This window comes from Oryctolagus cuniculus, chromosome 8 (genome assembly GCF_051225735.1).
Source record: "Oryctolagus cuniculus isolate XC-2025 breed Fujian yellow rabbit chromosome 8, ASM5122573v1, whole genome shotgun sequence".
Taxonomy (NCBI): domain Eukaryota; kingdom Metazoa; phylum Chordata; class Mammalia; order Lagomorpha; family Leporidae; genus Oryctolagus; species Oryctolagus cuniculus.
In genome coordinates, this window is record NC_142874.1 from 71428754 (window position 1) to 71456523 (window position 27770).

Here is a 27770-nt window from a genome sequence, read left to right on the forward strand (position 1 = left end):
ACCTAAATGTTTGATAGCATATGGGCTAAGTAAATTATAAGTTAGGTGCTGGAAAAATGGGATGCCATTGAAATTATTTTACTGGATTCTCATAATAATGGGGAAATTTTTTAATACCCTAATTGATATCAGTGGATGATATGATAGTATGTTTGGTATGATCTCTTTTGGATTTAAAAAAAAGCATATCTATATCCACATACACAGAGGCAGCTTTGGATAAACATACCCTAAATTTTTTTTTTTTTTTTTGGCACCAGAGTCCATCGAGCTTTTATTTGTAAGCCTGTGTTACATCCCTAGAAAAAGAATCCCAGGATCGACGATGTTTTCGTTGTGCTTCTTCATGGTCCATGATGCCAGCTGAGGTTGTCAGTACAATGAAACCAAACTGGCGGGATGGAAGCAGGTTATTCTGCCATTTTTCTAGATCTTTCAACTGCACGTCAAATCTGGGGCTGATCACTCCGCACTTGTTTAACCTGCCGGTGAGGTTCACCACGATCTTCCCAGCTCTGTGATCGTCAATGATTTCAAACTCGCCAATGTAACCATGCTTCATCATCACAGTCAGAAACCTGATGATGACTTTGGAGCACGGCCTGATGAGAACCTGGCGCTTGCCTCTCTTCTCGGCATTGTTTATGCTCTTGAGAGCATCGGCCAGGACGTTCATGCGCACCATCGCGGCGGCACGGAAAGATGGCGGAAAGAGGACGGGAGGAGCGAGAGCCAAACATACCCTAAATATTAATAAGAGTTACTTTGGTATGTGGGGAAAGGGGAGACTGAGAAGTGCTTCTAAATAAGTTCTTGGAGAATAATAAAAAGAATTAAAGTATGAATGTGTTAAAAAAAAAATCCCAGGCTGGAAGTGAGAACAGGTAGACAAAAAGAATGGGGCTGGTTATGAGGTGATAAACAAAAGCACTCAGGAAGAGTAGACCTGGCAGATGTGCAAGAACATTGGTCCAGGATGAAGTCAGACACAAAGCCAGAGCTTGCACAGCATCATCTAGGAGGCTGCAAGTCACACACTGAACAGCCGATGTGGCATGTCTGCTGCTTGCGGAGCATGGGTTTTTGTGATTCCAAGGCTCAGTCTAAAACAGTGAATACATTTTCTAATCTAAAGACCCAAGTGATTTGAAAATTTCCACAATACTACACCACTAAGTGACAAGGAATAAAAATAAAAATACATGTAAAAATAATTTTTAAAATTGGCATTTTAAAGAAAGACATTTGGAAAGTATCTCAAAGCCTTTAAGTATTTCTTTAAATTTTTTTAAAGTCTATTTTAAAACATTTTTATTTTATTTATTTATTTTGACAGGCAGAGTTAGACAGTGAGAGAGAGAGAGAGAGAAAGGTCTTCCTTCTGTTGGTTCATCCCCAAATGGCTGCTACGGCTGATGTGCTGCAGCTGGTGCTGCTGATCTGAAGCCAGGAGCCAGGTGCTTCCTCCTGGTCTCCCACACGGGTGCAGGGCCCAAGCACTTGGGTCATCCTCCATTGCCGTACCCAGGCCACAGCAGAGAGCTGGACTGGAAGAGGAGCAACCAGGACAGAATCCGGCACCCCGACTGGGACTAGAACCCGGGATGCTGGCGCCGCAGGCAGAGGATTAGCCTATTGAGCCGCAGCGCCAGCCAGTTTATTTTTTTTAAAATTTATTTGAAAGGCAAAGAGAGGATGAATGGATATGTAAAGATTGATTTTCCCATCTGTTGGTTCACTTCCCAAACGTCCAAGCCAAAGCAAGGAGCCAGGAATTCCACCCAGGTCTCCCATGCGGGTGGCAGGGACCCAAGAACTTGAGCCATCACCTGTTGCCTCCCAGGGTGTTAGCAGGATGTTGGATTGGAAGGCAGAGCTAGCACTCAACCCTAGGCACTCAAGATAAGGGACATGGGTGTCTCAAGTGGCAGCTCAGCCAACTGTACCACAACACTGAAATCTGTCTTTTAAATTTGAAGTTTACTTTTACTTGTAGAAGGTAGAGCAAAGCAAATTCATGTATTTTCACCTTGAATTGAATATTTCCCCTTAGATTACACCATATACTATCAAAACAGTATTTACTCTGCCACATGCAGAATTTGTGTAATTGTGTTTGTTATTTGTGTATAGATGAGTTCTAAAGAAGGAGGTCTTTGGGGACCAGTGTTGTGGCATAGCAGGTTAAGCCACCTCCTGTGATGCTGGCATCCCATATGGGTGCCAGTTCAAATGCCAGCTGCTCCACTTCTGATCCAGCTCCCTGCGAATGCCCGGGAAAACAGCAGGAAATGGCCCAAGTGCTTGGGCCTCTACCACCCACATGGAAGACCTGGATGAAGCTTCTGGCTACTGGTTTTAGCCTGGTGCAGCCTCGGCAGCCATTTGGAAAGTAAACCATGGCCAGCACCGTGGCTCAATAGGCTAATCCTCCGCCTGCAACGCCAGCACAAGGGGTTCTAGTCCCAGTCGGGGCGCCAGATTCTGTCCCAGTTGCCCCTCTTCCAGGCCAGCTCTCTGCTGTGGTCCGGGAGGGCAGTGGAGGATGGCCCAGGTCCTTGGGCCCTGCACCCCATGGGAGACCAGGATAAGTACCTGGCTCCTGGCTTCAGATCAGGGCAATGCGCCAGCCGCAGCACGCCGGCCATGGGGGCCATTGGAGGGTGAACCAACGGCAAAGGAAGACCTTTCTCTCTGTCTCTCTCTCTCACTGTCCACTCTGCCTGTCAAAAAAAAAAAAAAAAAAAAAAGGAAAGTAAACTAGCAGATGGAATATCCCTCTCTCTGTAACTCTGCCTTTAAATTAATAGTAAATAAATCTAAAAAAAAAGTCTTCAGTGTTTTAGAACATGTGCTAAAACATATGCACATTTGTTATTTAGAAATTAGAAAATAAATATCCTACCAAAGTAATAGGATAAGTAATTTATATAACATGAAAATTAAAACAGAAGTTAAAAATAAATAGAAGGGCCAGCGCCGTGGCTCACTGGGTTAATCCTCTGCCTGCGGCACCGGCATCCCATATGGACTCCAGGTTCTAGTCCCGGTTGCTTCTCTTCCAGTCCAGCTCTCTGCTGTCGCCTGGGAGGGCAGTGGAGGATGGCTCAAGTGCTTGGGCCACTGCACCTGCATGGGAGACCAGGAAGAAGCACCTGGCTCCTGGCTTCGGATCAGCGCAGCGTCAGCCATAGTGGCCATTTGGGGAGTGAACCAACGGAATGAAGACCTTTCTCTCTCTCTCACTGTCTATAACTCTACCTGTCAAATAAATAAAAAAAAAAATAGAAAGTCCAATATGTTCCTTTTGCACCCCAATAGCTTGTCTTATCTGTTAGCTGCCCCTCTTCAGTGGGTCCTCCTGAGTTTCCTGCCAGACTGTCCACCTCACTTGCTTGGGCAAGGGACTTAACCTCTGGGCCTTAGTTTGTCTGTACACTGAAGACAATAAGAGCCCATCTCCTAGGACCACTGTAAAGGTGGAAGGTGCCAACGCCTGTAACACAGTCTGCATCGTGCCTGGCGTGAGGAAGTGCTCTCTGATGGTAGCTGTTTTATGACTGACAATTTGCACGGTGCAAGCCTTCTTAGGATGATTGCTGAGTGAAGGCTGATCATTCCTGGTGTCTGAGGAACTAAAGTTGCTTCATATAAAACCATACACACAGATTTGTTGTATTTCCTAATTTTCATCTCTGACCCCTTTTCCTATATCATCCTCCTCAAGCAGGGTCTAGTTGCATGATTTTTCAGATTTCTGCAAAGTTGCCCAGCCCCCGCCACTGTGGCCATTTGGGAGTGAACAAGCAAATGGAAGACCCCTCTTTCTCTAACTCTGCCTTTAAAATAAATAAAAATAAAGCTTTATTTAATTAATTAATTATTTTTTGACAGGCAGAGTGGATAGTGAGAGAGAGACAGAAAGGTCTTTCTTCTCCATTGGTTCACCCCTCAATGGCTGCTGCAGCTGGCGCACTGCGCTGATCTGAAGCCAGGAGCCAGGTGCTTCTCCTGGTCTCCCATGTGGGTGCAGGGCCCAAGCACTTGGGCCATCCTCCACTGTCCTCTCGGGCCACAGCAGAGAGCTGGACTGGAAGAGGAGCAACTGGGACAGAATTTGGTGCCCCGACCGGGACTAGAACCTGGTGTGCCGGCGCCACAGGCGGAGGATTAGCCAAGTGAGCCGCGGCACTGGCCTAAAGCTTTTTTAAAAACTACACTGGGTGGGCTTTGTAGTGCAAGTTAAGTTGCTGCCTGCAGTGCTGGCAAACCATATGGGCGCTGGTTTTCCAGCTGCCCTGCTTCCGATCCAGCTCCCTGATAATGTGCCTAGGAAAGCAGTAGAGGATGGCCCAAGTCCCTGGGCCCCTGACACCCACAGGGCAGATCCAGATGGTGTTCCATGCTCCTGCTTTGGCTTGGTCCAGCCCCCACCTTTGTGGCCATTTGGGGAGTGAGCCAGCAGACAGAAGATCTCCCTGTCTCTGTAACTCTGCCTTTCAAATAAAGAAATAAATCTTAAGAAATATACAGATGCCTAGGCCCCAGTCCCATGACAATAGAGTGCATAAAGTGCACTCAGGGATGGAGGGCCTGAGAAAGGGAAAAATCATCCCTCTATGCCTATGGTTCTCCACCCTGACTATAAAATATACTCTCCTGGGGAACTGCAGATAAATACCAATGCTTGCCATCCTGACCTCAGACTAATTGATTTAATATCTACCAATCCAGTCAGGGTATAAGTAGTCCTTAAAAGCTCCCCAGGGGATGGCTTTGTGGCCCAGCAGGTTAAGCCTCCATCTATGATGCTGGCATCCCATATTCTGGTGGTTGTGTTACATATAATATGAAACCGGCATACTGGCTTATACAACAGTTCTAACTTTGGTTAGTATTAGTTCTCCTGATGATTACTTTCTGCTATCTGGACAAAAGTCTGTGGGCCTGCAAAGCTATGATCATGGAAACCCTGCCATGTGATGCTGGCATCAATTATTGCTGCCCTGTGAGATCCTGGACTCCTTTAACCCACCATTGCTTTCCTCCTCACTAAACCAGCCTGTTTTGAAAACAACAGCGCACACTAGTGGGCCAAGAACTGCCCCTAAGTTTAATGACTGAAGTTTTGGAGCATGCCTCTCATAGGAAAGTAAGTAATGCTTTGTAAAGTTTGGTCATTTAAATAATCCTTTAAAAAGAGGTTCATTTCTAACTTGTGCTGTTCTTTTTTTTATTTTTATTTTTTGACAGGCAGAGTGGACAGTGAGACAGAGAGAAAGGTCTTCCTTTTGCCATTGGTTCACCCTCCAATGGCCACCGCGGCCGGCGCGCTGCAGCCGGCGCACCGCGCTGATCCGAAGCCAGGAGCCAGGTACTTATACTGGTCTCCCATGGGGTGCAGGGCCCAAGCACTTGGGCCATCCTCCACTGCACTCCCTGGCCACAGCAGAGAGCTGGCCTGGAAGAGGGACAACTGGGACAGAATCCGGCGCCCCAACCGGGACTAGAACCTGGTGTGCCGGCGCCGCTAGGTGGAGGATTAGCCTAGTGAGCCGCAGCGCCGGCTTGTGCTGTTCTTTTGAAAACTTCATTTAAATGATTTTAAAGTCAGTTTTTTTTTTTTTTTTAAACAATTGAAAGGCAGAGAGACAGAGGCGGAAGGGGCAGAGAGAGCAAGCGAGCTAGGCTGAAGCCAGGAGCCTAGAACTCAATCTGGGTCTCCTGCATGTGCAGCAGGGACCCAAGTACTTGAGCTGTGACCTGTATCTCCCAGGGTATGCATTAGCAGGAAGCTGGAATGGAGAATGGAGCAGAAACTCAAACCTAGGCACTCCAATATGGGATGTGGATGCTGTGTTAACTGCCTACCTCTAAAACATGAATTTTCACCTGCTGTCTGCCTACAATTTTTTTTTTTCTGGTGTTTTCATTGTCTGCTGGAGTATGGTTTGGTTTGTGCTATGGTTGAAATGTTTTTGTCCCTACAAAAGTTCATGTGTTGGAAGCTTAATCCACATTACCAGTGTTGGGAGGTGGCAGATGTTTAGATCATGAGGTCTCTTGCTCATATGCCTGGATTAATGCTGCTACAAAAAGGACTTGCTGTAGTGAGTTTACTCTTTTGGACTTCAGCTTTCTACCACCTAAGACTAAGAAAACCCACACCAAATAGCAGCACCTTGATCTTGGACTCCCATTCTCCAAAGCTATTCTTTACAGATTACCCAGTCTGTGGCATTTTGTTATAGCAGCCCAAAAGGACTAAGACAGTCTGCTTTAATCTTTTTTGTTTCTTTTACTAAGTCATTAAGTGGCTTTTCTCTTTTCCTCCTGTTCAAATTATTGGGATTTCTATAGAACTATTAAGAGGGGACTCTTGTGGAGGCAGGGAATGGGCCAGGGCTCTTGCCTATTATTGATGAAGTACTGAAAAGTATAGCCTTTTCTATGTAGCTTTTCTCTGCTTATCAAGATCAAGTTTGCTTGGAAAGATTTTCTTTCTCTGTTTCCCAGAGGTCAATTATCTCTACTGTCAAGATTACATTTATTTTCAGGGATTTTATTCCCTAGATTATCTCACTGGGTCTTCTGCCAACCCCAGCCCAATACAAAAGGACATGAACTGTCAGAAAGGCTATCTACTATGGGCTCTGAGCATCCTGGTATACTTATTGTATATGCAAATCAATATGAAGCTCTGGCTACCGTCTTTGCTGTGAATAATAAAAGCCCTTTGTTTCTGACCAAGGTGCCTGTGTATTCTGTTGCACCCCATGAAATTGTCATAGGCTAACTTGTTAGCTCCTAAGTAGGATAAAAATCCCAGAGCCTGCACATTTACAACAACAAATGTTCTCTTCCTGATAATACTGTTATTTTAGGCACTATAACTTGACTATTAATAAGTACATTTATTATTAGCATTAAAAATCACAAGATGTTATATTTCCTATTAGTTTAATACTACAAAAATAAAAAGCCCTCTAATTCCTGTGGATTTATTTGCATGTGTCCAAGTCCAGTAATAATTTCACTGTCTGACTGAAGTACTAACAGTACTAAATCCAGTGCTCGGCGCCATGCCTCAATCTTTGGTGTAACGATGTCATAAACTCTTGGAATCTGCTCCAGTTTATTTGAAACACCTGAATTAAAAATGCCACTATTTAACTTACTATACTCATTCAGGACATACGATGAAGGAGAGCCTGAATCTTTGGCATTCTGTAGATGATGCTGAATGAATGAGCTGGCTTCTAATTGTGATGAGTAATTGGCAGAGTTATATACAAGAGTTGAAAGGTATTTGTGCCATCCACTTGCCAAGCATTTAAGCACAGTTGGTCTATATATTGGCAGAGACGACGCTAACCAAGAGGAGGTATTAATAAGGCAACCTGACCAGGCATGGTTTCCTTTTTTCAGAGATTGCTCTGCAAGAATTTGAAGATGACTAAGACATAAAAATTCGACTGCACCACCTCCAAGGAATACTTTTTCCTCTTTTAGCGCATAATACAAACGATAGGCACAAGTCCAGAACCTATCTTCTTTGGCTTGCATCTGTGCAGTGACTGGGCTAGTGAGGACTGCTGTGACCAAATTAATTCCTTCTGTTTTTAACACAACTGCCATTCTGTTGCTCCCATCTACAATATCCACAGGACTACTCCAGAAGGTCACAGAGACCCCCTCGCCCACACAGTCTTCATTCACTTGGGTGATATAAGCCACCTGGACTGCTCCTGCAGCCTCTGCGAAAGCCTGCATCACCTTGGCATTCACTGACCCAATTACCAACCGCTTATTGTGTATGCACTTTTCAATTAACTGTTCAGACACCTTTCCTTGGACCAGAAGGAGGTTCACATCAAATTGGATTAATACCTGTAATACATGATTTATCCATAGTTCTTCTGAGCTATCTTCTTGAAGCTTCACGCTATCTAAGACTGTTTTAATATTTGCAGACTTATTAAATCCTACATGGCGATAATTCTCTGTGAGGTCACCCTCAATGAGAACTAGTCGGACTGGCTGATTTTGCAATGCTTTGATCACGGTAGTAGTTGACACAGACACACGAGTGATGTATCCCGGACAAACACATGAAAAAGTTTCAGGTAAACCTGGCAGACAACAAGTGAAGATTCTTGAAATGTCAAACATAAATGGCACTGTAGGGTTGTCTCGCTGCCTACATGCATTCTGAAATTGCAGCCGCAGGGCTGCTTCTACTAATTTCATGCTGCTGTGATCTCCATGACTCAAGCCCGCTGCCAACTCCATCAGACCTTCACATCTGTAAGCTTTAGGAGTAGATGCACCATCTTCTACAGATCCATCTGGTTTGTGAGTCCACTGATGATCTGTCCTATTAAAATGCCTACTGTGGATTAATACTGACTTTCTACAGCAGGTGTGTGCGAGCAGCCTGTCTTTCAGAGCTTGTGATTTGCCTTCATCATCTTCAACCTTAGCTTGAGTCTTGAAGAATTTAGGTGACTTCACAGGTGCCTCAGAAAGATTGTAAATGCTTGGGGATTGACAGGCAACACCTTTGAGGTCGTGCTTTTCCTGTACCAAACCAGTGTCTGCGGGGACCTGCAGAAAAGGTGACAAACTAATACTAAATGTTTCAATTCCCGAAAATGTCTTTGTGTTGTCCATGTGGTCGAATATATTGTGGACAGGTACTTGAAGGGAAACTACCTCTTCACAGCAAGAATTCAAACCTTCTGCCATCACTGACACTATTATGGGAATGGGGACACCTATATGGAGACATTCTTCAACAGCATGACTCCATGCACCAACAAGAAACAAAAGAGTACTGGTTCCAGTTCTATATGTGCTATTCTGTGCTTGAACTGCTTCATTGAGAAGTTGTCCCACTGCACTGCTTAAATCCAAACTTTCAAGGAGCCGTACTGTTGAGCTGATTAGCACACTTTCATGACACTGTTCATCTATAACAAACTTGGATGCTTTTACTGGGCCTAGGAAAGTTCTTCCTGTTTCTGCTAGTGACGAGAGTTGTTGCAGTCCCACATGCCTTCTTGTGTTTATGACCCTGTAAGCCATCACCATGAATCATCTGCAAGTAAGATAAAAATGTGGAACTTTATTCAGTATAATCCATGATTATAAATGCTATATAGAAAGAAATGTAACATATGGCCCTTGACTCTGAGGTACATAAAATTCCATTAAATATGTTCAATGCGATGATACAGAATAACATTAATGAAATGGGGCCCCAGAGGAGGAACAGGAAGAGGAACTTAGTTCAACAAGGGAGTGGGAACACACAGGCCACAAGCAATGTTCGCAGATGGCAATCCCTGGAATGAGTACTGAAGAATACCTTAAAGGGTCAGCAAATTGAAGGAGATAGTAGTAAATTCACATCTATGTGAAAAAACACAGTGGTTTGGGAGTAATACCACATGGTTTGTTTTCATGGGAATATAATGAATGTAGTGGGAGAATGTAGTAAGAGATGAAGCTCTGGAAGAGGAGAGAAGTTGGATCATGAAAGATATTTTGTGTCATGTCAGGAAGGTTAACCTTGATCTTGGAAGGGGAGCCATAGAACTGCTATAAGTGAAGGCTAGAAACAATGTGATATACTTCTTAATCTAGAAGTCTGGGTTTGAACTTGGCTCTACAGCTTACTACCTTTGTAGCTTTCAGCAGTTATTTAACTACTCTGCCCTTCAGTTTCCACTGGGGATAATAAAAAATTCTATTTCATGGATTATTTTGAGGAATGGGTATACTGCTTAGAGCAGTGCCAGGTACACAGTGTTTTTTGAGTACTTTTTAAAATAATAATAACAATGTTTGGATACATTACCACTCTGATATCAGTGTAGGGGAATGAATGAATGAGCACCACATTGGAGGGGGAGAGGCCAATTAAGAATCTTTTATAGGGGCTGCTGCTATGGCACAGAGGGTTAAGCTGCCAACTGTGACACTGGCATCCCATGTGGGCACTGGTTCAAGTCCCAGCTGCTCCATTTCTGATCCAGCTCCCTGCTAATGCACCTGGGAAAGCAGCAAACAGTTGCTCAAGTCCTTGGGACCCTGAACCCATATGGGAGGCCTGGATGAAGCTCCTGGCTCTTGGCTTTGGCCTGACCATTACAGCCATTTGGAGAGTGAACCAGCACATGAAGATCTCTCTGTCTCTCCTTTTCTCTCTGTAATTCTGCTTTTCAAACAAATAAATCTTTTTTTTTAAAAAAATATTCTATAGTTATTTAAATGAGAAATATGAAGAAGGGATGGGAGGGAAAGGATAGATTTTCATTATTGAATAAATTTCAAAAGAAAAAAGCAGTACTATTGGATTTAATACTTAATTGGACTTTTTGGTTTTTTGAGATTTATTTATTTATTTGGAAGGCAGAGATACAGAGAGAGAAGGAGAGAGACAGAGAGATCAATCTTCCATCTGCTGGTTCCCTCTCCAAATGGCTACAACAGCCAAGGTTGGGTCAGGCCAAAACCAGGAGAGAGGAGCTTCTTCTTGGTCTCCTATGTGGGTGGCAGGCGCTGTGGCAAAGTAGGTTAAGCATTTGTCTCTCGCACCAGCATCCCATATAGGTGCTGGTTCAAATCCCGGCTGCTCCATTTCTGATCTAGCTCCCTGCTGATGGCCTGAGAAAGTAGTAGATGATCAAAGTAGTTGGACTCCTGAACCAGTGTGGGAGACCCAGAAGAAGCACCTGGTTCCTGGCTTCAGATTGGCCCAGCTCTGGCCATTGCGGCCAGTTGGGGAGTGAACCACTGGATGAAAGACCTCTCTGTAACTCTGCCTCTCGAGTAAAGAAATAAATCTTTTAAAAAAATTATCTGCCTCATGAGGTATAAGCTCCATGCTATTTAAATATTGTAGATAACATAAACTTCTTGGGGCTGGCATTGTGGTGCAGTGGATTAAACCACCACTTGCCATGTAGTTCGAGTCCCAGCTGCTAAGCTTCCAGTGCAAATACACTTGGAAGACAATGATGATGGTCCAAGTACTTGTGTTCCTGTCACCCACGTGGGAGACCAGGATGGAGTTCCTGGCCCCTGGCTTTGGCCTGGCCCTTTGTTGTGGCCATTTGGGGAGTGAACCAACAGATGGAAGATTTCAGTCCCTGTCTAGTCCTCTCTCTGTTGATCTTCCTTTCAAATAAACAAATAGTTTAAACCTCTCTTCCTACTCTAAGATTACCCAAATCCCTTGCCCCATACTTATATCCAAACTAAATCTGGATGAAACACAACTCTGTTTACTTCATGCCTTCCCTGGTAGAGAAGAAAATGGACAAAAACATCACACGAGCATGCTCCTTGGTATCATTCCAGGTTTATGATCCCAAACCTCAGGTAGTCTTTTCATTTTTTTTTTTTTTTTTTTTTTTTTTTTTTTTTTTTTTTTATTTATTTTTTTTTTTTTTTTTTTGACAGGCAGAGTGGACAGTGAGAGAGAGAGACAGAGAGAAAGGTCTTCCTTTTGCCGTTGGTTCACCCTCCAATGGCCGCCGCGGCCGGCGCGCTGCGGCCAGCGCACCGCGCTGATCCGATGGCAGGAGCCAGGAGCCAGGTGCTTTTCCTGGTCTCCCATGGGGTGCAGGGCCCAAGCACCTGGGCCATCCTCCACTGCACTCCCTGGCCACAGCAGAGGGCTGGCCTGGAAGAGGGGCAACCGGGACAGAATCCGGCGCCCCGACCGGGACTAGAACCCGGTGTGCCGGCGCCGCTAGGCGGAGGATTAGCCTAGTGAGCCGCGGCGCCGGCCTCAGGTAGTCTTTTAATACTGTCTGGCAACCCATTTTTCCTAGCACTTATCTTTTTGTACAATTTTACTTTATGGTCATTACTTTCTGTATTTTATGTAACAAAGTTTTGCTTGTCCCTGAGTAGAACATTTATTATTCTATATTTTTTTTCAAAAAAAATATATGGTTTATGTCTATTTTAAAACTGAGGTGCACCAAGTGCATAATTTAGTGGCATTTCGTACACATACAATGTTGTACAACTACTACCTCTAATGGAACCCATAGCCATTAAGCTGTTACTCTCCACTCCATTCTCCTTTGGCCCCTAGCAGCTACTACTCTGCTTTCTGAATATCTGGCTTTCTTTATTATTGATAGTTTATATAACATGTGACCTTTTGTGTCTTTCACTTAGCATAATATTTCACACTATGCAGGCCATGGTATATATCAGTACTTCATTCCTTTTTAGAGTAAAGCTTCCTCTGTATAGATTACATTTCGTTTATCAATGGCTTCCATTAATGGATATTTGGGTTGTTTCCACCCTTTAGTTATTGTGAATAGTGTTTCTATGAACCTTTGTGTATATATTTGCATATGTGCTTTCAGTTCTTTCGGGTAAAGGCCTAGGAATGAAATTGTTGGATCAGCCCAGTGCTGTGGCATAGTAGGCTAAGCCTGCATCTGCAGCACCGGAATCCCATATAGCTGCCAGTTCTAGTCCCAGTTGCTCCTCTTCTGATCCAGCTCTCTGCTACGGCCTGAGAAAGCAGCAGAAGATGGTCCAAGTGCTTGGGCCCCTGTACCTGCATGGGAGACCAGGAAGAAGCCCTGGCTCCTGGCTTCAGATCAGCTTAGCTCTGGCCATTGAGGCCATCTGGGGAGTGAACCAACAGATGGAAGACCTCTCTGTCTGTCTCTCCCTCTCTCTGTCTGTAACTCTACCTCTAAAATAAATAAATTCTTTAAAAAAAAAAAGAAATTGTTGAATCATATGATAATTGTATGTTTAACTTTTATTTCTTATTTATTTTCATTTTTATTTGAGATGCACAGATACAGAGATCCGCTGGCTCACTTCCCAAATTCCTGCAACAGCCAAGGCTGAACCAGATGAAGTCAGTGACCGGCCAAAGCCAACAGCTAGAAATTCAACCTAGGTCTCCCACATGTGTGGCAGGGACCCAGGTACTTGAGTCATCACTGTTGCCTTCCAGAGTGCGCAATAGTAGGAAGCTGAATTAAAAGCAGAATCATACTTGAATCAGGCACTACAGTATGGGATGCAGGCATTCTGAGTAATGTTGTAACCACTGTACCAAATTCCTATACCATAGGTTTAACTTTTAAAGGAAGTGATAGACTGTTTTCCATACAGCTGAACATTCCCATCAACAATGTACAAAGGTGGGTCTGGTGCCATGGCACAGAGGGTTAAGGCACTGCTTGCAACGCTGGCATCCTATACTGAAGCACTGGTAGGCTGCTCTGCTTCCAGTCCAGTTCCCTACCAACGTGCCTAGAAAACCATGTGCATATGAGCACCATCCCCAAGTGACTGGGCTCTTGCCACCCATGTGGGAGACTCAGATGGAATTCTAGGCTCCTGGCTTCAGCACAGCCCACCCTGGCTGTTGAGGCCTTTTAGGGAAGGAATACCATGTGCGGATGGAAGAGCTCTCTCTTTCACATAAATAAAATAAAAAAAAAAAAACCAACAAACCAATGTATAAGAGTTTTAGTTTCTCTACATTTTTACCTTAGTAGTTTTCTAGGGCTGCCATACCAAATTATCACAATGTACTTGGTGTCTTAAAACAATATACATTTATTCTCTCTAGAGTTCTGGAGTCTAGAAGTCTGAAATCAAGATACTGGAAAAGCCACGCTCCCTCAAATGGCTCTAGGAAAGAATCCTTCCTTGCCTCTTCAAGTTTCTAACTGTTCCTGGAAGACCTTGGCTTTTGTTTATGTAACTGCAATCTCTACTTCTATTTTACATGGTCTTCTTATAATCCAGCAATACTCATCACTGAATTTAGGGTTCACCTTAATCCAGTATCTCATCTTAACTATTTAAATCCATAAAAACCCAATTTTCAAATAAGATTACCTTCTGAGATTCTAGGAGGACATGAATTTTGTGGGGGTGAATGAACACTATTCAACACATTATAATCAACACTCTGTTCTTCTAAAGTTACAGGCAACCTAGTGGATGTGAAGAGATATCTGATTCCAGTTTGGATTTCTTGCAGTTTCCTAATGACAAATGATGTTGGCCTTCCTCTAATGTGCTTACTGACTATTTGTTTATCTTTAGAGAAATGCCCATCTTATGATGGGATTGTTAGTCTTTTTGTTGACTTGTTAACAGTTCTTTATACTCTGAATACCAGTCTTTTATCCAACTAAGTTGGTCCTCCATATTCGTGGGTTCTGTACTCAGGGATTCAACCAAGCATGGATTAAAAACACTTGGGGTTGGCCGGCGCCGCGGCTCACTAGGCTAATCCTCCGCCTAGCGGCGCCGGCACACCGGGTTCTAGTCCCGGTCGGGGCGCCGGATTCTGTCCCGGTTGCCCCTCTTCCAGGCCAGCCCTCTGCTGTGGCCAGGGAGTGCAGTGGAGGACGGCCCAGGTGCTTGGGCCCTGCACCCCATGGGAGACCAGGAAAAGCACCTGCCTCCTGGCTCCTGCCATCGGATCAGCGCAGTGCACCAGCTGCAGCGCGCCGGCCGCGGCGGCCATTGGAGGGTGAACCAACGGCAAAAGGAAGACCTTTCTCTCTGTCTCTCTCTCTCACTGTCCACTCTGCCTGTCAAAAAAAAAAAAAAAAAAAAAAACACTTGGGGATGCTGGCGCCGTGGCTCAGTAGGCTAATCCTCCGCCTTGTGGCACCGGCACACCGGGTTCTAGTCCCAGTCAGGGTGCCGGATTCCGTCCCGGTTGCCCCTCTTCCAGGCCAGCTCTCTGCTATGGCCCGGGAGTGCAGTGGAGGATGGCCCAAGTGCTTGGGCCCTGCACCCCATGGGAGACCAGGAGAAGCACCTGGCTCCTGCCATCGGATCAGCGCGGTGCACCAGCTGCAGCGCGCCGGCTGCGGCGGCCATTGGAGGGTGAACCAACGGCAAAAGGAAGACCTTTCTCTCTGTCTCTCTCACTGTCCACTCTGCCTGTCAAAAAATAAAAATAAAAAAAATAAAAAAATAAAAGAAATCCTTAAGATGCCCTAATAATCTGCGCCCGCTGCCTCTGTCTCTTACTGCTCTACTCCTTGATCTCTTTGGTTCCCTGCCTTAAAGGTGTTTCTGTTCTACTGGTTCCCTCTTTCTGGAATGCTCTTCACCCAAGAACCTATTGTCTCATCACCTTCAAACATTTTTTCCAAATTTCCCCTTTCAATGAAGCCTACCCTGAACACCCTATTGAACACCACAACTACTTTTTCCACTTACATGCCAAATTTCCTTTATCTTCTCTGCTTTTTTTAATATAACTTATCATCTTATATAATATTTCATAGTTTGTTTATTTGCTTACTATCTATGGACTACCTTTCTCTGTCGGAATATAATTTCCAGGACGGAAACTTTGGTCACTGAGGTATCCCAGGTAAACAGAATATTGCCTGACACATTGCAGGCACTCAACAAATATTTAATGCATGAAGAATGACTGGTTTTGGGGCTGGCGCTATGGCATAGTGAGTAAAGCCCCTGCCTGCAGTGCCGGCATCCCATATGGGCGCCGGTTCGGGTCCCGGCTGCTCCACTTCTGATCCAGCTCTCTGCTGTGGCCTGGGAAAGCAGTACAAGATGGCCCAAGTCCTTGGGTCCCTGCACCCGTGTGGGAGACCTGGAAGATGCTCCTGGCTTTTGGCTTCAGATCGGTGCAGCTCTGGCGGTTGCAGCCAATTGGGGCGTGAACCAGCAGATGGAAGACCTCTCTCTCTGTCTCTGCCTCTCCTTCTCTCTGTGTGTAACCCTGACTTTCAAATAAATAAATAAATCTTTAAAAAAAAAAAAAGAATGACTGGTTTTATCTGTACATTACTCCAAATTTACGTACAAAACCGAAACAAGATAAAAGAGATGTCATCGTGTGTATTCCTTCAGTTGGAACACAAAGTTCAACCACCTTTGTAGTTGACATGATTCCTATTTGGCACTCCCTTTTTTGAGGCCCCTTAACTGCTTTCAAAGAGAATTCCTCCTTCACACAGTTGTCAGAATTCTCTGAAAGAGTACAAACCTAATCAGAGTACTCCCACTGCCAAAAGATTTATCGTGGAACACGGAGTCTTCACTCCTTAGCTTGTTCTATAATCTTACCTTGATTTTTAAGACTCATCTTCCACCTTTCCCTATAAACCTCATGATCTTGCCATTTTAGAATACATCATTTCTTTTACCTTTGCACATACTATGCTGATTTGCATATACTTTCCTTTCTTCAGCTCCATGGGTGGTATCTATCTTCTACAAACCAAGGCAGAGCCACATTTTCCAGAGTCTTCTATAGCCCAGGGAGTAGTCCTATCTTTCTGTGCTCCTGAAGCACTTTTTCTTTTTTTTTTTTTTTTTAAAGAGATTTATTTATTTATTTGAAAGCCAGCGTTACACAGAGAGAGGAGAGGCAGAGAAAAAGAGAGAGAGAGAGGGCTTCCATCTGATGGTTCACTCCCCAATTGGCTGCGATGGCCAGAGCTGCGTCTATCTGAAGCCAGGAGTCAGGAGCTTCTTCTGGGTCTCCCACATGGGTGCAGGTCCCAGGACTTGGCCATCTTCAGCTGCCTTCCCAGACCATCAGCAGGGAGCTGGGACAGAAGAGTAGTAGCCGGGATTGGAACCAGTACCCATATGGGATGCCAGCGCCACCAGTCCCTATGCTTGTGTCTAACTCCCCCAGCTAATCCGTGGGTTCCTTGATTTTTATTCATCTTTTATTTATAATCTTTAAAAAACGAATTAATTAATTAATTAGTAGAGAGGCAGAGAGAGATCTCCCCTCACTAGTTCAACTCCCCAGATGTGTCCACCATCAGCTGGGCAGGGCCAGGCTGAAGCCAGGAGCTGGGAACTCAATGCAGGTCTTCCAAATGTAGGGCAGGGATCCAACACGTGAGCCATCCTTGCTTCCTCCCAGGATGGACATTAGCAGAAGCTGGGATCAGAAGCCGAGGTGTGACTGGATCACAGGCTCACTGATATAGGACGTGGGAGTCTTAACTGTATGCCAAATGCTTGCTCCCTCAGTGTTATGATCTATATTTGATTTCTTTCAAATTCACCCACTAGCTGGCTTCGAGCACGACTTGTAGAAAGCATTAAATAGATTAAGAACACCTGGATTTAATATTATCCTAGATTATTACCAGTGTCCTAGATATTATCCTAGATTATTACCGGGTGTCGCGGCTCTAACCAGTGGAGCGGAAGCCCCACCCTGACCACACTACAGCACAGGTAAAGCTCCTTCCTGTGCAGTGATGCTTCTCGTGCATCCTGAGATCCATCTTATCCCACACCCACTTCCTTCAGTCACACCACGGCTCCACACCCCTCCTAGTCACACATTTGGGAGCCTCCCATGCCAGAATCCCTGAACCAGGGAAGAGGACAACGGCTAAGCCCCAGGCACTGTGGAGGCTGAGGAATATCTAGCGACGCAAAGAAAGCGCAGTCCCTTCCACCTCTATTGCTCTCGGACGGACCCTGGCCCAGTACTCCCAGGCCCGAGGAGGCCAGAAAAGCAAACAGGGACTCCGCACGTCTTAGCCAGTGACTTGGCGAAAGCACCTCGCTACTAACCTCGCTCCTGCTCCATTCCAACGAGGTGATAAAGTGGTTGGCCTGCCACACTGCAGACGCTGTCCTGAATGGGTCAGGGACACCAAAACGCCGGCATGAAGGCGCGCCCTTTCCCGGAGGCAGTTTGCGCATGTGCGAAGGGGGCGACCTGGCGGCGTGGTTGGCCGTCGCTAGGAAACCCGGCAGGGGAACTTTCCGCTCCGCTCCGGGGCGGGCCGGGAAGGGCTGGAGTCGCTATTGGTAGAGAGAGGGGGCGGGCCTCAAGGCCATCTTTGCTTTTTATTGGGTAAAATGGATGTCAATCAGCAGGGCCTGGTGGGCGGGGCTGCAGGAGAGTTCGTGACAGCGGCCTTAGCAACGGCTTCCTAGAGTGGGAGACGGAGGTTGTGGTTAGTGCTGCGGGTGGGTGAGGCCGGAGGCTCTGTCCAAAGGTGCAGGCTGAGGACATGGTGAGTGCAAAGCTATAGCCTCCTGCTGCGGTTGGAGCTAGGACTGAGATGGAAGCCCTTTCCCCCCAACAGCAAGGAAGGGATTTTGTTTAGTTCATGAAATGTTTTAAAAGCTTGCGTTTCACGGTACCCCCCACCTTATGCCAGCAAATGGAAGAGCATTTTCCGTAACTCTTGACACATAAGGGGGCTCTCAGGTTAATATTTTCCTCCATCAATCCCGTCAACCGCTACAGTATCAACACTCTACAGTAGGTTCAGGAACCGCTCTTTAGCCAGAGAGGAACTGAATAAGAGAATAAGATGCTTCAAAACTGTTGAAGGCTCTGGGGTGCAGACCAGACGGGGCCTGCAGGAACCTCAGGCCGTAGAACACTGACAAACTGGCCAGGGGTGCTCCTGGCTCGCCTGCTGTTGGGAAGGTGAGGATTCGGGTGGCTGCGACTGGAACTGTTCAGCAGAAGCTCACACCAGCAGTACCTGCAGTCCAGGAACTGCGAGTGCGCAGCTGCCATGACTAACTCTTAATACAGGTAGAACTGGCAACTCAGACCCACAGAGAAACGCAGAGTCCACCACGGATCCTTAACCTCAAGCTGGAGACAAGATACGGAAATAAGGTGGCAGAAGAATTCAAGGGATAACTCTGTGCCCTTGCTTGCTTGAAAATAGCAAATAGCAGGAATTTGAGTTCCACCTTCCAAAAATCAGGTGGATAGTATAGTTGGCCCAACATCCTTTTTTCCCCTTGAATTTATTTATTTATTTATTTATTTAGACAACCTCCATGTGCTGGTTCACTCCACAAATGGCCCAAAGGCTAGGAGCCCGGAACTCCATTGGGGTCTCCCACATGGGTGACAGGGAACCAAGCACTTGGGCTATCGTCTGCTGCTTTCCCAGGTACACTAGCAGGGAGCTGGATGGGAAGTGGAGCAGCTGGGACTCAAACCCATGCTATATGGGCTGCCAGCATGGCAGACAGTGTCTTAACCTGCTATACTACAACACTAGCAGCCCAACACTCTTATCCTGATCCATGGGATAACTTTTCCCTGGGAAAACGTGGTTTTCACTTTTTGGCCCATGTAGTTTGGGACAGCTTGGTAGAAGAAAGGAAGGATACTGTGTTCCAATGAAGCATATCAACAAAATAAGAACATTTTGTAATGATACAAACAGGCATATATGAAAGTAAATATTCCTTAGACAACTGTTTTTCAGATGTACCAAGCAAGGCTTTCTGTATTCTGACATGACAGCATCCACTGTTCTAGCAAGTATTCCTTTGCCTTTTATCCCTCTCAAAAAGGCCTTAATTTTACAGAAAAGCCTAAGTGGTGAAAAAGAAACAGGCATTCCACCAAGACATTAATAATTCTCAAAATTCACAAGGGAAGACGAAGAAGATTGTACAGGATGATTTAGTAGGAAGTGGCATACTTGAATATATTTATCTGTTAGAGTTTAGACCATTATCAATTATTCTGGTTCTGGTAACTTTGTCTGGTTGTATAGTTTCTTTCACCTGTATGCATGTATATTACAGGCATCCGGCTATGGCACATTTTCGGATGAATGGAAGAGAAGAGCAGCAGAAATTGAATTGAATGAAATTCAAAAGCAACTGATTAAAGATGTCTTTGATTTATTTGATGCTGATGGGTCTGGAACCATAGATATGAAGCAACTTAAGGTTCTTAATTCCAATTCTAAAGCATGTAAAAATCATATTATTTATTTGTGGCAATCATTAAAGCTTTAATAGTCATCTTCTGAAAGTTTGAAATAAAAGATCTTTAGCCCTAGACTTGCCTTGGATAAACGAAATAATATCTTGTTATGCATTTTAGTTGTGTTTTATAAAGGAGTAGGTCAAAGCCCAGGGTGTAACAATGATATACCTTGTGGCACAGTAGGATTGGAACCTAGGACTGCTGACCTGGTTGTCTAGGTTTATGCTCAGTCTGTGGATAAAAAGAGAGATAGGCTATTAATTAGTAGGTAGTTACAAAGATTTATTAAAATTTATTTCCTTCTTATTTCAGATTGCAATTCAGACCTTAGGATTTGAACTAAAAGCAGAAGAAATTAAACAAATATCTGAGCTCATCAAGGGAGGAATTGACACCATTGGTTTTGAAGACTTTTTTGCCATTATGAGTGTAAAAATGGTATTGTTATGATTTTCAAAGTAATATAAGCTATAATAGCTTTCTATATTTTGGAGCTGGGGCAATCAGGTCTCACTGAGGAGGAATTGGAACTCTGTCTTTATGGATGAGTGAGATTTACATAGACAGGAATAGCAAGATTAAAGATGTAATGAGAAGTCTGGTGTGGAGGAAGGGGTTTTCAGGACATATGGAGATTATATGGCATGATAGAGAGAATGGAGCCTGGATTTTGAAGCCTTCTGTTCAACACACATATATTAAGCACCTATTTTTGCCAGGTCCTTTTCTAAGGAACATTGAGTAGGACAACCTTCCTGTTCTCTTGGAGCTTACCATTTTTGGTAATAGATCTGAATTACTAGGACTCACAAGGGATGCATTCTCTCTCTTTTTTTTAATTATTATTTTTTTAAATTTATTTTTAAGGATACAAATTTAACAAGTAAAACTTGAGGAATATAGTTATTCTTCCCAGCATACTTGCCCTTCCTCCCACACTCCAACTCCTCCATCTCCTTCCTCTCCCCTTGCCAGTCCCATTCTCCATTAAGATTCATTTTCAATGAACTTTGTACACAGAAGACCAACTCTATACTAAATAAAGATTTCAACAATTTTCACACACACACACATACACACACACAAACAAAACTGTTTGAGAACTAGTTTTAATTCTCATAATACAACTCAGTAAAACAGAGGTCCTGCATGGGGAGTTAGTGCAGTGACTCCTGTTATTAATTTAACATTAATACTCTTATGTATGACGTCAGTGACCACCCGAGGCTCTTGACATGAGCTGCCTAGGCTATGGAAGCCTTTTGAGTCCACAAACTCCTTATTTGGACAAGGCCATAAGCAAAGTGGAAGTTCTCTCCTCCCTTTAGAGAAAAGTACATCTTTCTTTGATGGCCACTTTTTTTCTACCGGGGTCTCACTCACAGAGATCCTTCATGTAGAATATTTTTTTTGCTACAGTGTCTTGACTTTCTGTGCCTGAAATGCTCTCATGGGCTTTTCAGCCAGACCAGGAAGCCTTAAGGGCTGATTCAGAGGTCAGAGTGTTAAAGTGATTGTCATTCTATGAGTCTGCTGTGTTGACTTGTATTCATTCTCTTAACTATTCTGTGTGTTTCCTATTTCAATAAACCTGGTGTTTAAATAGCTTGAAGGGCAAATGTGAGTGCACTGGAATAATTGCTAAAAGTCTAAGCAATAAATAAAACAAGAATTCAGCTTCCTGGTTACTCTTGACCTCAAAGACATTATAAGTCCATCTTGATAGATTAAACAAATGAAAGACTAATGACAACTGTTTTTGATTTAAAGAGTAAAAAAGATGATAAAGAAGAAATGTTGAAGGCTTTCAAATTATTTGATGATGATAATACTGGGTGCATAACACTAAACACTATCAAGAGAGTTGCCAAGGAATTAGGGGAAAATTTAACAGATGATGAGCTTAAGGTAAATTTTCTTTATTCTTATAATTTATATAACATAATTTTAAATTTAGCTTATATGTACTCATAAGATAAAACTTGGTTTGATTTTATATTTAAATGTTAATGTATATCATTATTCATTAAAAATTTTTAAAATTTATTTGAGAGAGAGAAGGAAGGAGAGAGCAATTTCTCAAATGTTGGTTCACTGCCCAAATGCCTACAATGGCTGGGGCTGTGGCGGGGTCAGAGCAGGTGCCAGGAACATAACCCAGGTGTCCCACATGGGTGTCAGGGACCCAATTATCTGAGCCATCACCACTGCCACCCAGGGTCCATATTGATGAGAAGCTAGAATTAGGATCCAGAGTCATGAATTGAACCCAGGCACTCTGACATGAGATCTGGACATATTAACTGCTAGGCTAAATACTCACTGCTCATTAATAAAAAAAAAAACAGATTCTAAATATGTACATTTTGTTTTACAGGAAATGTTTGATGAAGCTGATAATGATAGAGATGGAGGAATTAATGAGGAAGAATTTTTGAGAATGATGAAAAAGACTGCTCTTTATTAATACCATTGCCTTCTCTGCAAAGTTGTCAACAAATTTGTATTTGTTATATAGTTCAATAATTTAATATCTCAATATATTCATTTTCAAATTTTAGTTTATATGCACACAAATTGGTCTCTTGATGTCTAGTCCATGTGAAATTGCACATATCTACTAACTGTTGTTAAATCTGTAGCATCAGAAGCAGTGTAATAACTTCTTTGAACCATGAATCCAAGAGCAGTATTCATTCTGCTATTTTAGAGCCTCAGATTCTAAGACTTCAAAAATTTTGATGACCTTGATGAAGTTGGCCTCATATCCAAATGATTTTAAGAAGCAAACCATCACTTTCTCTATTATTATCCTTTTGTGCAATTAAATATGAGCATTTGTTTTAATCATCTTTTCAAATACATAAAATATTAAATAAAACAAATAGTGAATAAATATTATTTGCTAAGCTTCTTATTATTGCTGTAGTTTGAATGTGTCCCCTCCAAAATTCAGGTCTTGTCAATGTGATAGCATTAAGAGGTAGAAACTTTTGGAGGTAATTAGGTCATTAGGGATGCTGTCTCCTTAATGAGATCAAGGCCTTTTTACTTATTTCTTTATTTTTAAATTTTATTTTTATTTATTTGAAAAGCAGGAAGACATAGACATAGAGAAATCTATCCACTGGCTCATTATCCAAGTGTCTACAACAACAGGCATTGAGACCTGAACTCAATCCAGGTCTCCCACATGGTGGCAGGGACCTAAGAACTTGAGTCATCACCTGCTGCCTCCAGGAGTGTGCATTAACAAGAAGCTGGAAATTGAAGTGGAGCCAGGACTTGGTCTCTAAAACTCTGATATAGAATATGGGTGTCCCAGGTAGTGTCTTAACTACCAAATGCCCATCCCAAGTTCCTTTTATTTTTTGATTTTATGTGGTGACTCTTACCCTTCTACTTTCTTCTTATGGGAGAAAGCAGTAACAAGGCCTTCCCCAGATCAAATGCTGGTGCCTTGATCCATGATTTCTCAGCCTAAAAGACAGAGGTGGGGAGAGACTTTCATCCTCTGGTTCACTCCCCCAAATGGCTGCAACAGCCAGGACTAGGCCAGGGGGAAGCCCGGAGCCAGGAACTCCATCCTGGTCTTCCACATGGGTAGCAGAGATCCAAGTACTTGGGACATTCTCCATTGCCTCCTCAGGCAGAGTATCAAGCTGGATTGGAAGCAGAGCACCTGGGATTCAAACCAGCAATGCGATGCTGAGATTGCAAGCAGTGGCTTCCCCTGTGCACCCTATCAGCCCCTAGCAAGCTAACCTTTCAGGGTTCCAGCACCCAGCCTTTGATCCATCCTAGCTGCTGCTAGGTAGGGTAGAGACAAACTGTCCGCATTGAGTCCTCCCTAAATTATAGATCCTTGAGCAAAATAAATGCAGCAGTGTTTTAGACTAGTCCGTTTTGGGGTGGTTAGTTAAGCACCAGTAGAATACAACATGTAACTTCAAATTATTACAGCTCATCTTCAACTACTTTTGGCAACTTCCTATAATTGGAAGACTTTAACAATAGTTTTTCTCCACTTGTCTCTCATCTCTTGTACTGCTGTCTATATTTTACTTCTATATTTACGTAAATGCCAATAAAACGTAATCTTTATAAAGTACTCCATATCCAATTGAGCATAACATGTTGTCCTTTCTGTTACCCTTCATCCCTTTAGGCAGGTCTGTGCTCCCTCCCAGAGGCATGTTTTTCAGCCTGAAGAACGCTTTAGTTTTTGTTGTGGTGAAGATCTGCGAGTGATAAAAGCTCTCAGCTTTTGTTTGTCTGAAAAGGCCTCAATTTTTGCCTTCTTTCTGAATCATATTTTTACTAGGTATAGAATTCTAGTTGGGAAGGTAGGAAGGCTTTCATTTCATGGATCATTTTGAGGTCATTCCATTATGTTCTGATTTCCATGCCTCTTTGGTGGTCATGTGTGGTGTTTCTCACCCCACCTCCACCATAAACGCTTTTAAGATTTGTCTGTTTGTCTTGGTTTATTAGCAACTTAACTATTTGATGTCCTCAGGTGTGGTTTTCTTTATGCTTTATTCTACACAAGTCTCAGTGTCTTGATTTTGTGGTTTGATGTCTTTAAGTAACTTTGCAACATTTTTAGTTGGTGTGTCTTCAAATGTTGTTTTTGAACTATCACATCCTCTCTATTTCTAAGATTCCATTTACAAACATGTTAGACTTTATCACTGTTCTTCATATGTCTCCCACACAGCCTTTGTATTTTCTTTTTTTCAAAAAATTTTATTTATTTGAAAGAGAGAGAGGGAATCTTCCATCCACTGGTTCACTCCCAAAATGCCTACAACAGCTCAGCTGAGCCAGGTGCGAGCCAGGTGTAAACCAGGAGTCTGGAGCTCATTCCAAGTTTTCCACAAAGGTGCCAGGAACCCAGGGACTTGAGCCATCACCAGCGGCATCCCAGGTGTGCATTAGCAGAAAGCTGGAATCAGAAGTGGAGATGGTACCTGAACCTGGGCACTGTGATAGGAGATCCCAGTTTCCAGGTGGTGATCTGCACTGCTGTGGCAGGTCTACTCCCATCTTCTGTATTTCCTTTTTCCCTGTGCTAGACATAGTTTACTGTCTTGTTGAAATTATCAATATTTTCCCTGATTTTATTGAACACAATGATTATCTTTATAGTCAAACCCCTCCTTTATGAATTCAGTATCTTAATTATCTCTCGTCATCCTCTTAAAATTGCGGCTTTTCGTTAGTTGGGTCTATTTTTTAGCCAGATACTATAGATTAAAAAAAATTGGAGAGTCTATGAATCCTGTTATATTCTTACAAATAAGGCTTTCTTTCCACAAGGAGATAAAATACGAGTACAGGAGGATCATTTGGATTCTTTTGAGGGATGGTTTTACTCACTATTAAGGCTTTTCTGTTTGGGATTTGTCCTTACGCCTATGACATTTCTCAACTGAAATCCTGCCATCACGCCACCCCCACCCTCTGCATCATGCCTGGTCTTGAACTCAAATTTCTGTGTTTGCAGCATGGATGGCTGCTTAATCACACTTTTTGCTCAACTTGTTCTCCTAGATCTTATTTTCTGTTGGGTTTTGTGGCATCGCCCCCTGGGCATAGTTAGCCAGTGGCCTGAAAGGGCAGTAGACGCGGACAGGTTTTCCTCTCCCTTCACCTTGATTCCCTGCTCTCTCCTCTGTTCCTCTCAAGCCCTCACGGCTTGGGCAGCACTCGGCTCCAGTCTGTTCCTCCTCAGCATATTAGGATTGCTGCTTGGGCCTGTTTGCCTTGTTTCGGGAATCTGAAAGTTCCCTCAGCTGGGCAAGCCATAGTGCGTGGGACTCACCTCCTGGGCTGCTTCTCTCTCAGGGATTGGAGCCATCTTTCCTCATCCTGCTCAAATTGGGTACTTTCCAGGTCCTCCGCATAGCTGTTTTATGTGTTAGCCTGTGTAGTGGTTTTCAGCAAGAAGGTTAGTTCATCGTGACCTGAACCAAAAATGTCAACATCCTTTGTAGGAAAATAAACCTGATGACAGAGACTGGAACAGGGACAGACTGCTGCTGATAGACCAAATTGGGAGGCCATTGCAATCATTTAAACCAGGAATGGTAGAGGCCTGACTCAAGAGCAGCTGCATTTGGTTTTGGAAAGAGATGTTGGATTAATTAATTCATGGTGTCTGTCTGCTTTCTCTTCTCTCTAATGAAGTAGTAATATAAGTGACAGTTGCTGGGTGCTTACTGTGTGTTAGGCATGGTTCTACCTCCTTCCCGTGCATTTCCTTATTTATGCCCTATGCCTATTGTTATTATTGTTCTGAATTTATGATGAGAAAACTGAGCAGATGTAAATGACTCGCTCATCACAGGGACAGTAGATGGGTCTTCTGGGCTTTGAAGCCAGGTCTGCTGGCTACAGCCTCTGGGCTCTTAATCACTACACTCTGCCGTCTCTCATCAAGCTCCGGAACAGAAGTTCAATTACCTGTAGGTAAGAGAGGCTGACAGCCCACATTCTCAGGGAAAGAAAAGCAAGTAATTTTGTTGTTTCTTGGATAAGTGAATGAAGTAATATTTAAGGAAAGTAATAAATTTGGAAAAATGAAACTAAAGAAAATATAAAACTGTTTATTCATTTAAAAAGATTTATTTATTTAATTGAAAGGCAAAGTTACAAAGGGAGAAAGAGAGAGGGAGAAAGGAAGAGAGGGAGACAGAGAAGGGGGGGGGAGAGAGAGAGAGAGAGAGAGAGAGAGAGAAAGAGATTCTATCATCCTCTGCTTCGCACCCCAAATGGCCACAACAGCCAGGTCTGGGCCAGGCGGAATCCAGAAGCCAGGAAGTCTCCCACATGGGTGACAAGGGCCCAAAGACTTCGGCCATCTTCCGCTGCCTTCCCAGGCGCATTAGCAGGGAGCTGGGTTGGAAACAGAGCAGCGGGGGTTTGAACCAGCACTCATGTGGAATGTCAGCATTGCAGACAGTGGCTTAACCCTCTGTGTCACAATGCATAAAACTTTTTTCTTTTTAAATGAAAAAACAGATTTAATTCCTTGTCAGTTCAGCAGTAGGGAGTTGGAATGTAGCCCAGAGTAGGCAGTGAAGACAGACAGATGCTTGGAAGACAAGAGACTAAGCCTGCACAGTGGTAATGCTGACGCTTGATATTTTATTTATGACCACGTTGCCTCAAATATTTTTTTTCTTGGTTTCTCGGTCATAGTTCATTTTAACCTATTTTTGCAAAACAAGTTCAACTATTTATTGAGTGAATTAAGGAGGGAGTAGAATTGTCAGAGAGAAGAGTTTTATTCTCTCCTTAATAAGAGCTCCTATCACTTCATCATACCCACTGGAATCTGGGAGTGTCAACCCCATAGCATGGAACGTGGCATTTATGCCACTAGAGGGCGTCGAGGTCTTGTCTCTGGCTGGTAAATGAGTGTGTATTTGATTTATGCTTGTTTCGACAATTTGATATAAATTGTGAAGTGTTTGGAGACCAGAGTTAAAGGTGTGATTCATCTAGTACAGTTTGGAGAAAAATGCAAAGAATGTATGCTATTCCTTAATCCACTTATTTGTAATCATTTACTTATCTTAATGAAAAGTCAAGAGTTAAAACCAAATTTAATGCTCTGAAAAGTAGCCACTAAATTATCAGGGAAAAACATGTTGCTTGATGATAAAAATAATTTTCTCTTGAATCCAATTTTGAAGATGGGTGTCATTTTTCTATATGTGAAGTGGGAAATGAATTGTTTCACAGAAAAGTAACCTAGTTGTTAGTGATGGCTGTTCCTCTTCCGATCCAGCTCGCTGCTTATGGCCTGGGAAAGTAGCAGAATTGGCCCACGTGCTTGGGCCCCTGCACCCGCATGGGAGATCTGGACGAAGTTTCTGGCTCCTGACTTTGGCCTGGCACAGCCCCATTGAGTCCATTTGGGGAGTGAATCAGCAGATGCAAGACCTTTCTCTGTCTCTCCCTCTCTGTAACTTTATCT

The 27770-nt window shown here is 43.6% G+C and overlaps 2 protein-coding genes and 1 pseudogene across 3 annotated transcripts; 1 reads left to right on the plus strand and 2 right to left on the minus strand.

Moving 5' to 3' along the window:
* Nucleotides 1-284: 284 nt before the first annotated feature.
* Nucleotides 285-752, minus strand: LOC138843493 (small ribosomal subunit protein uS8 pseudogene; annotated as a pseudogene).
* A 6142-nt stretch (nucleotides 753-6894) lies between these two features.
* Nucleotides 6895-17805, minus strand: BBS12 (Bardet-Biedl syndrome 12). The gene is made up of 2 exons (XM_002717237.6): nucleotides 17599-17805; nucleotides 6895-9100 (listed from the first exon to the last, which is right to left on the minus strand). The coding sequence occupies exon 2, from the start codon at nucleotides 9091-9093 to the stop codon at nucleotides 6967-6969; it is 2127 nt and encodes a 708-aa protein (XP_002717283.4). The 5' UTR covers nucleotides 9094-9100; nucleotides 17599-17805; the 3' UTR covers nucleotides 6895-6966.
* A 113-nt stretch (nucleotides 17806-17918) lies between these two features.
* On the plus strand, nucleotides 17919-22682 carry LOC100344427 (centrin-4). Of its 2 annotated transcripts, XM_008267935.5 has the most exons (5): nucleotides 17919-18047; nucleotides 19597-19743; nucleotides 20096-20221; nucleotides 21554-21691; nucleotides 22161-22682. In XM_008267935.5, exons 1-5 carry the CDS (start codon nucleotides 18045-18047, stop codon nucleotides 22248-22250), a joined length of 504 nt encoding a protein of 167 aa, XP_008266157.2. In that variant the 5' UTR covers nucleotides 17919-18044; the 3' UTR covers nucleotides 22251-22682. The 2 variants fall into 2 exon arrangements, with proteins under 2 accessions (XP_008266157.2, XP_089158667.1); XM_089302541.1 differs by lacking the exon at nucleotides 21554-21691.
* Nucleotides 22683-27770: the final 5088 nt, after the last annotated feature.

Excerpts from the sequence above, each read along its gene's own strand:
- LOC100344427 (XM_008267935.5), top strand. Across the intron at positions 19,744-20,095 it reads TAGATATGAAGCAACTTAAG|ATTGCAATTCAGACCTTAGG; the intron begins GTTCTTAATTCC and ends TTCTTATTTCAG. Across the intron at positions 20,222-21,553 it reads CCATTATGAGTGTAAAAATG|AGTAAAAAAGATGATAAAGA; the intron begins GTATTGTTATGA and ends TTTGATTTAAAG.
- BBS12 (XM_002717237.6), bottom strand. The coding sequence starts at position 9,093 with ATGGTGATGGCTTACAGGGTCATAAACACAAGAAGGCATGTGGGACTG.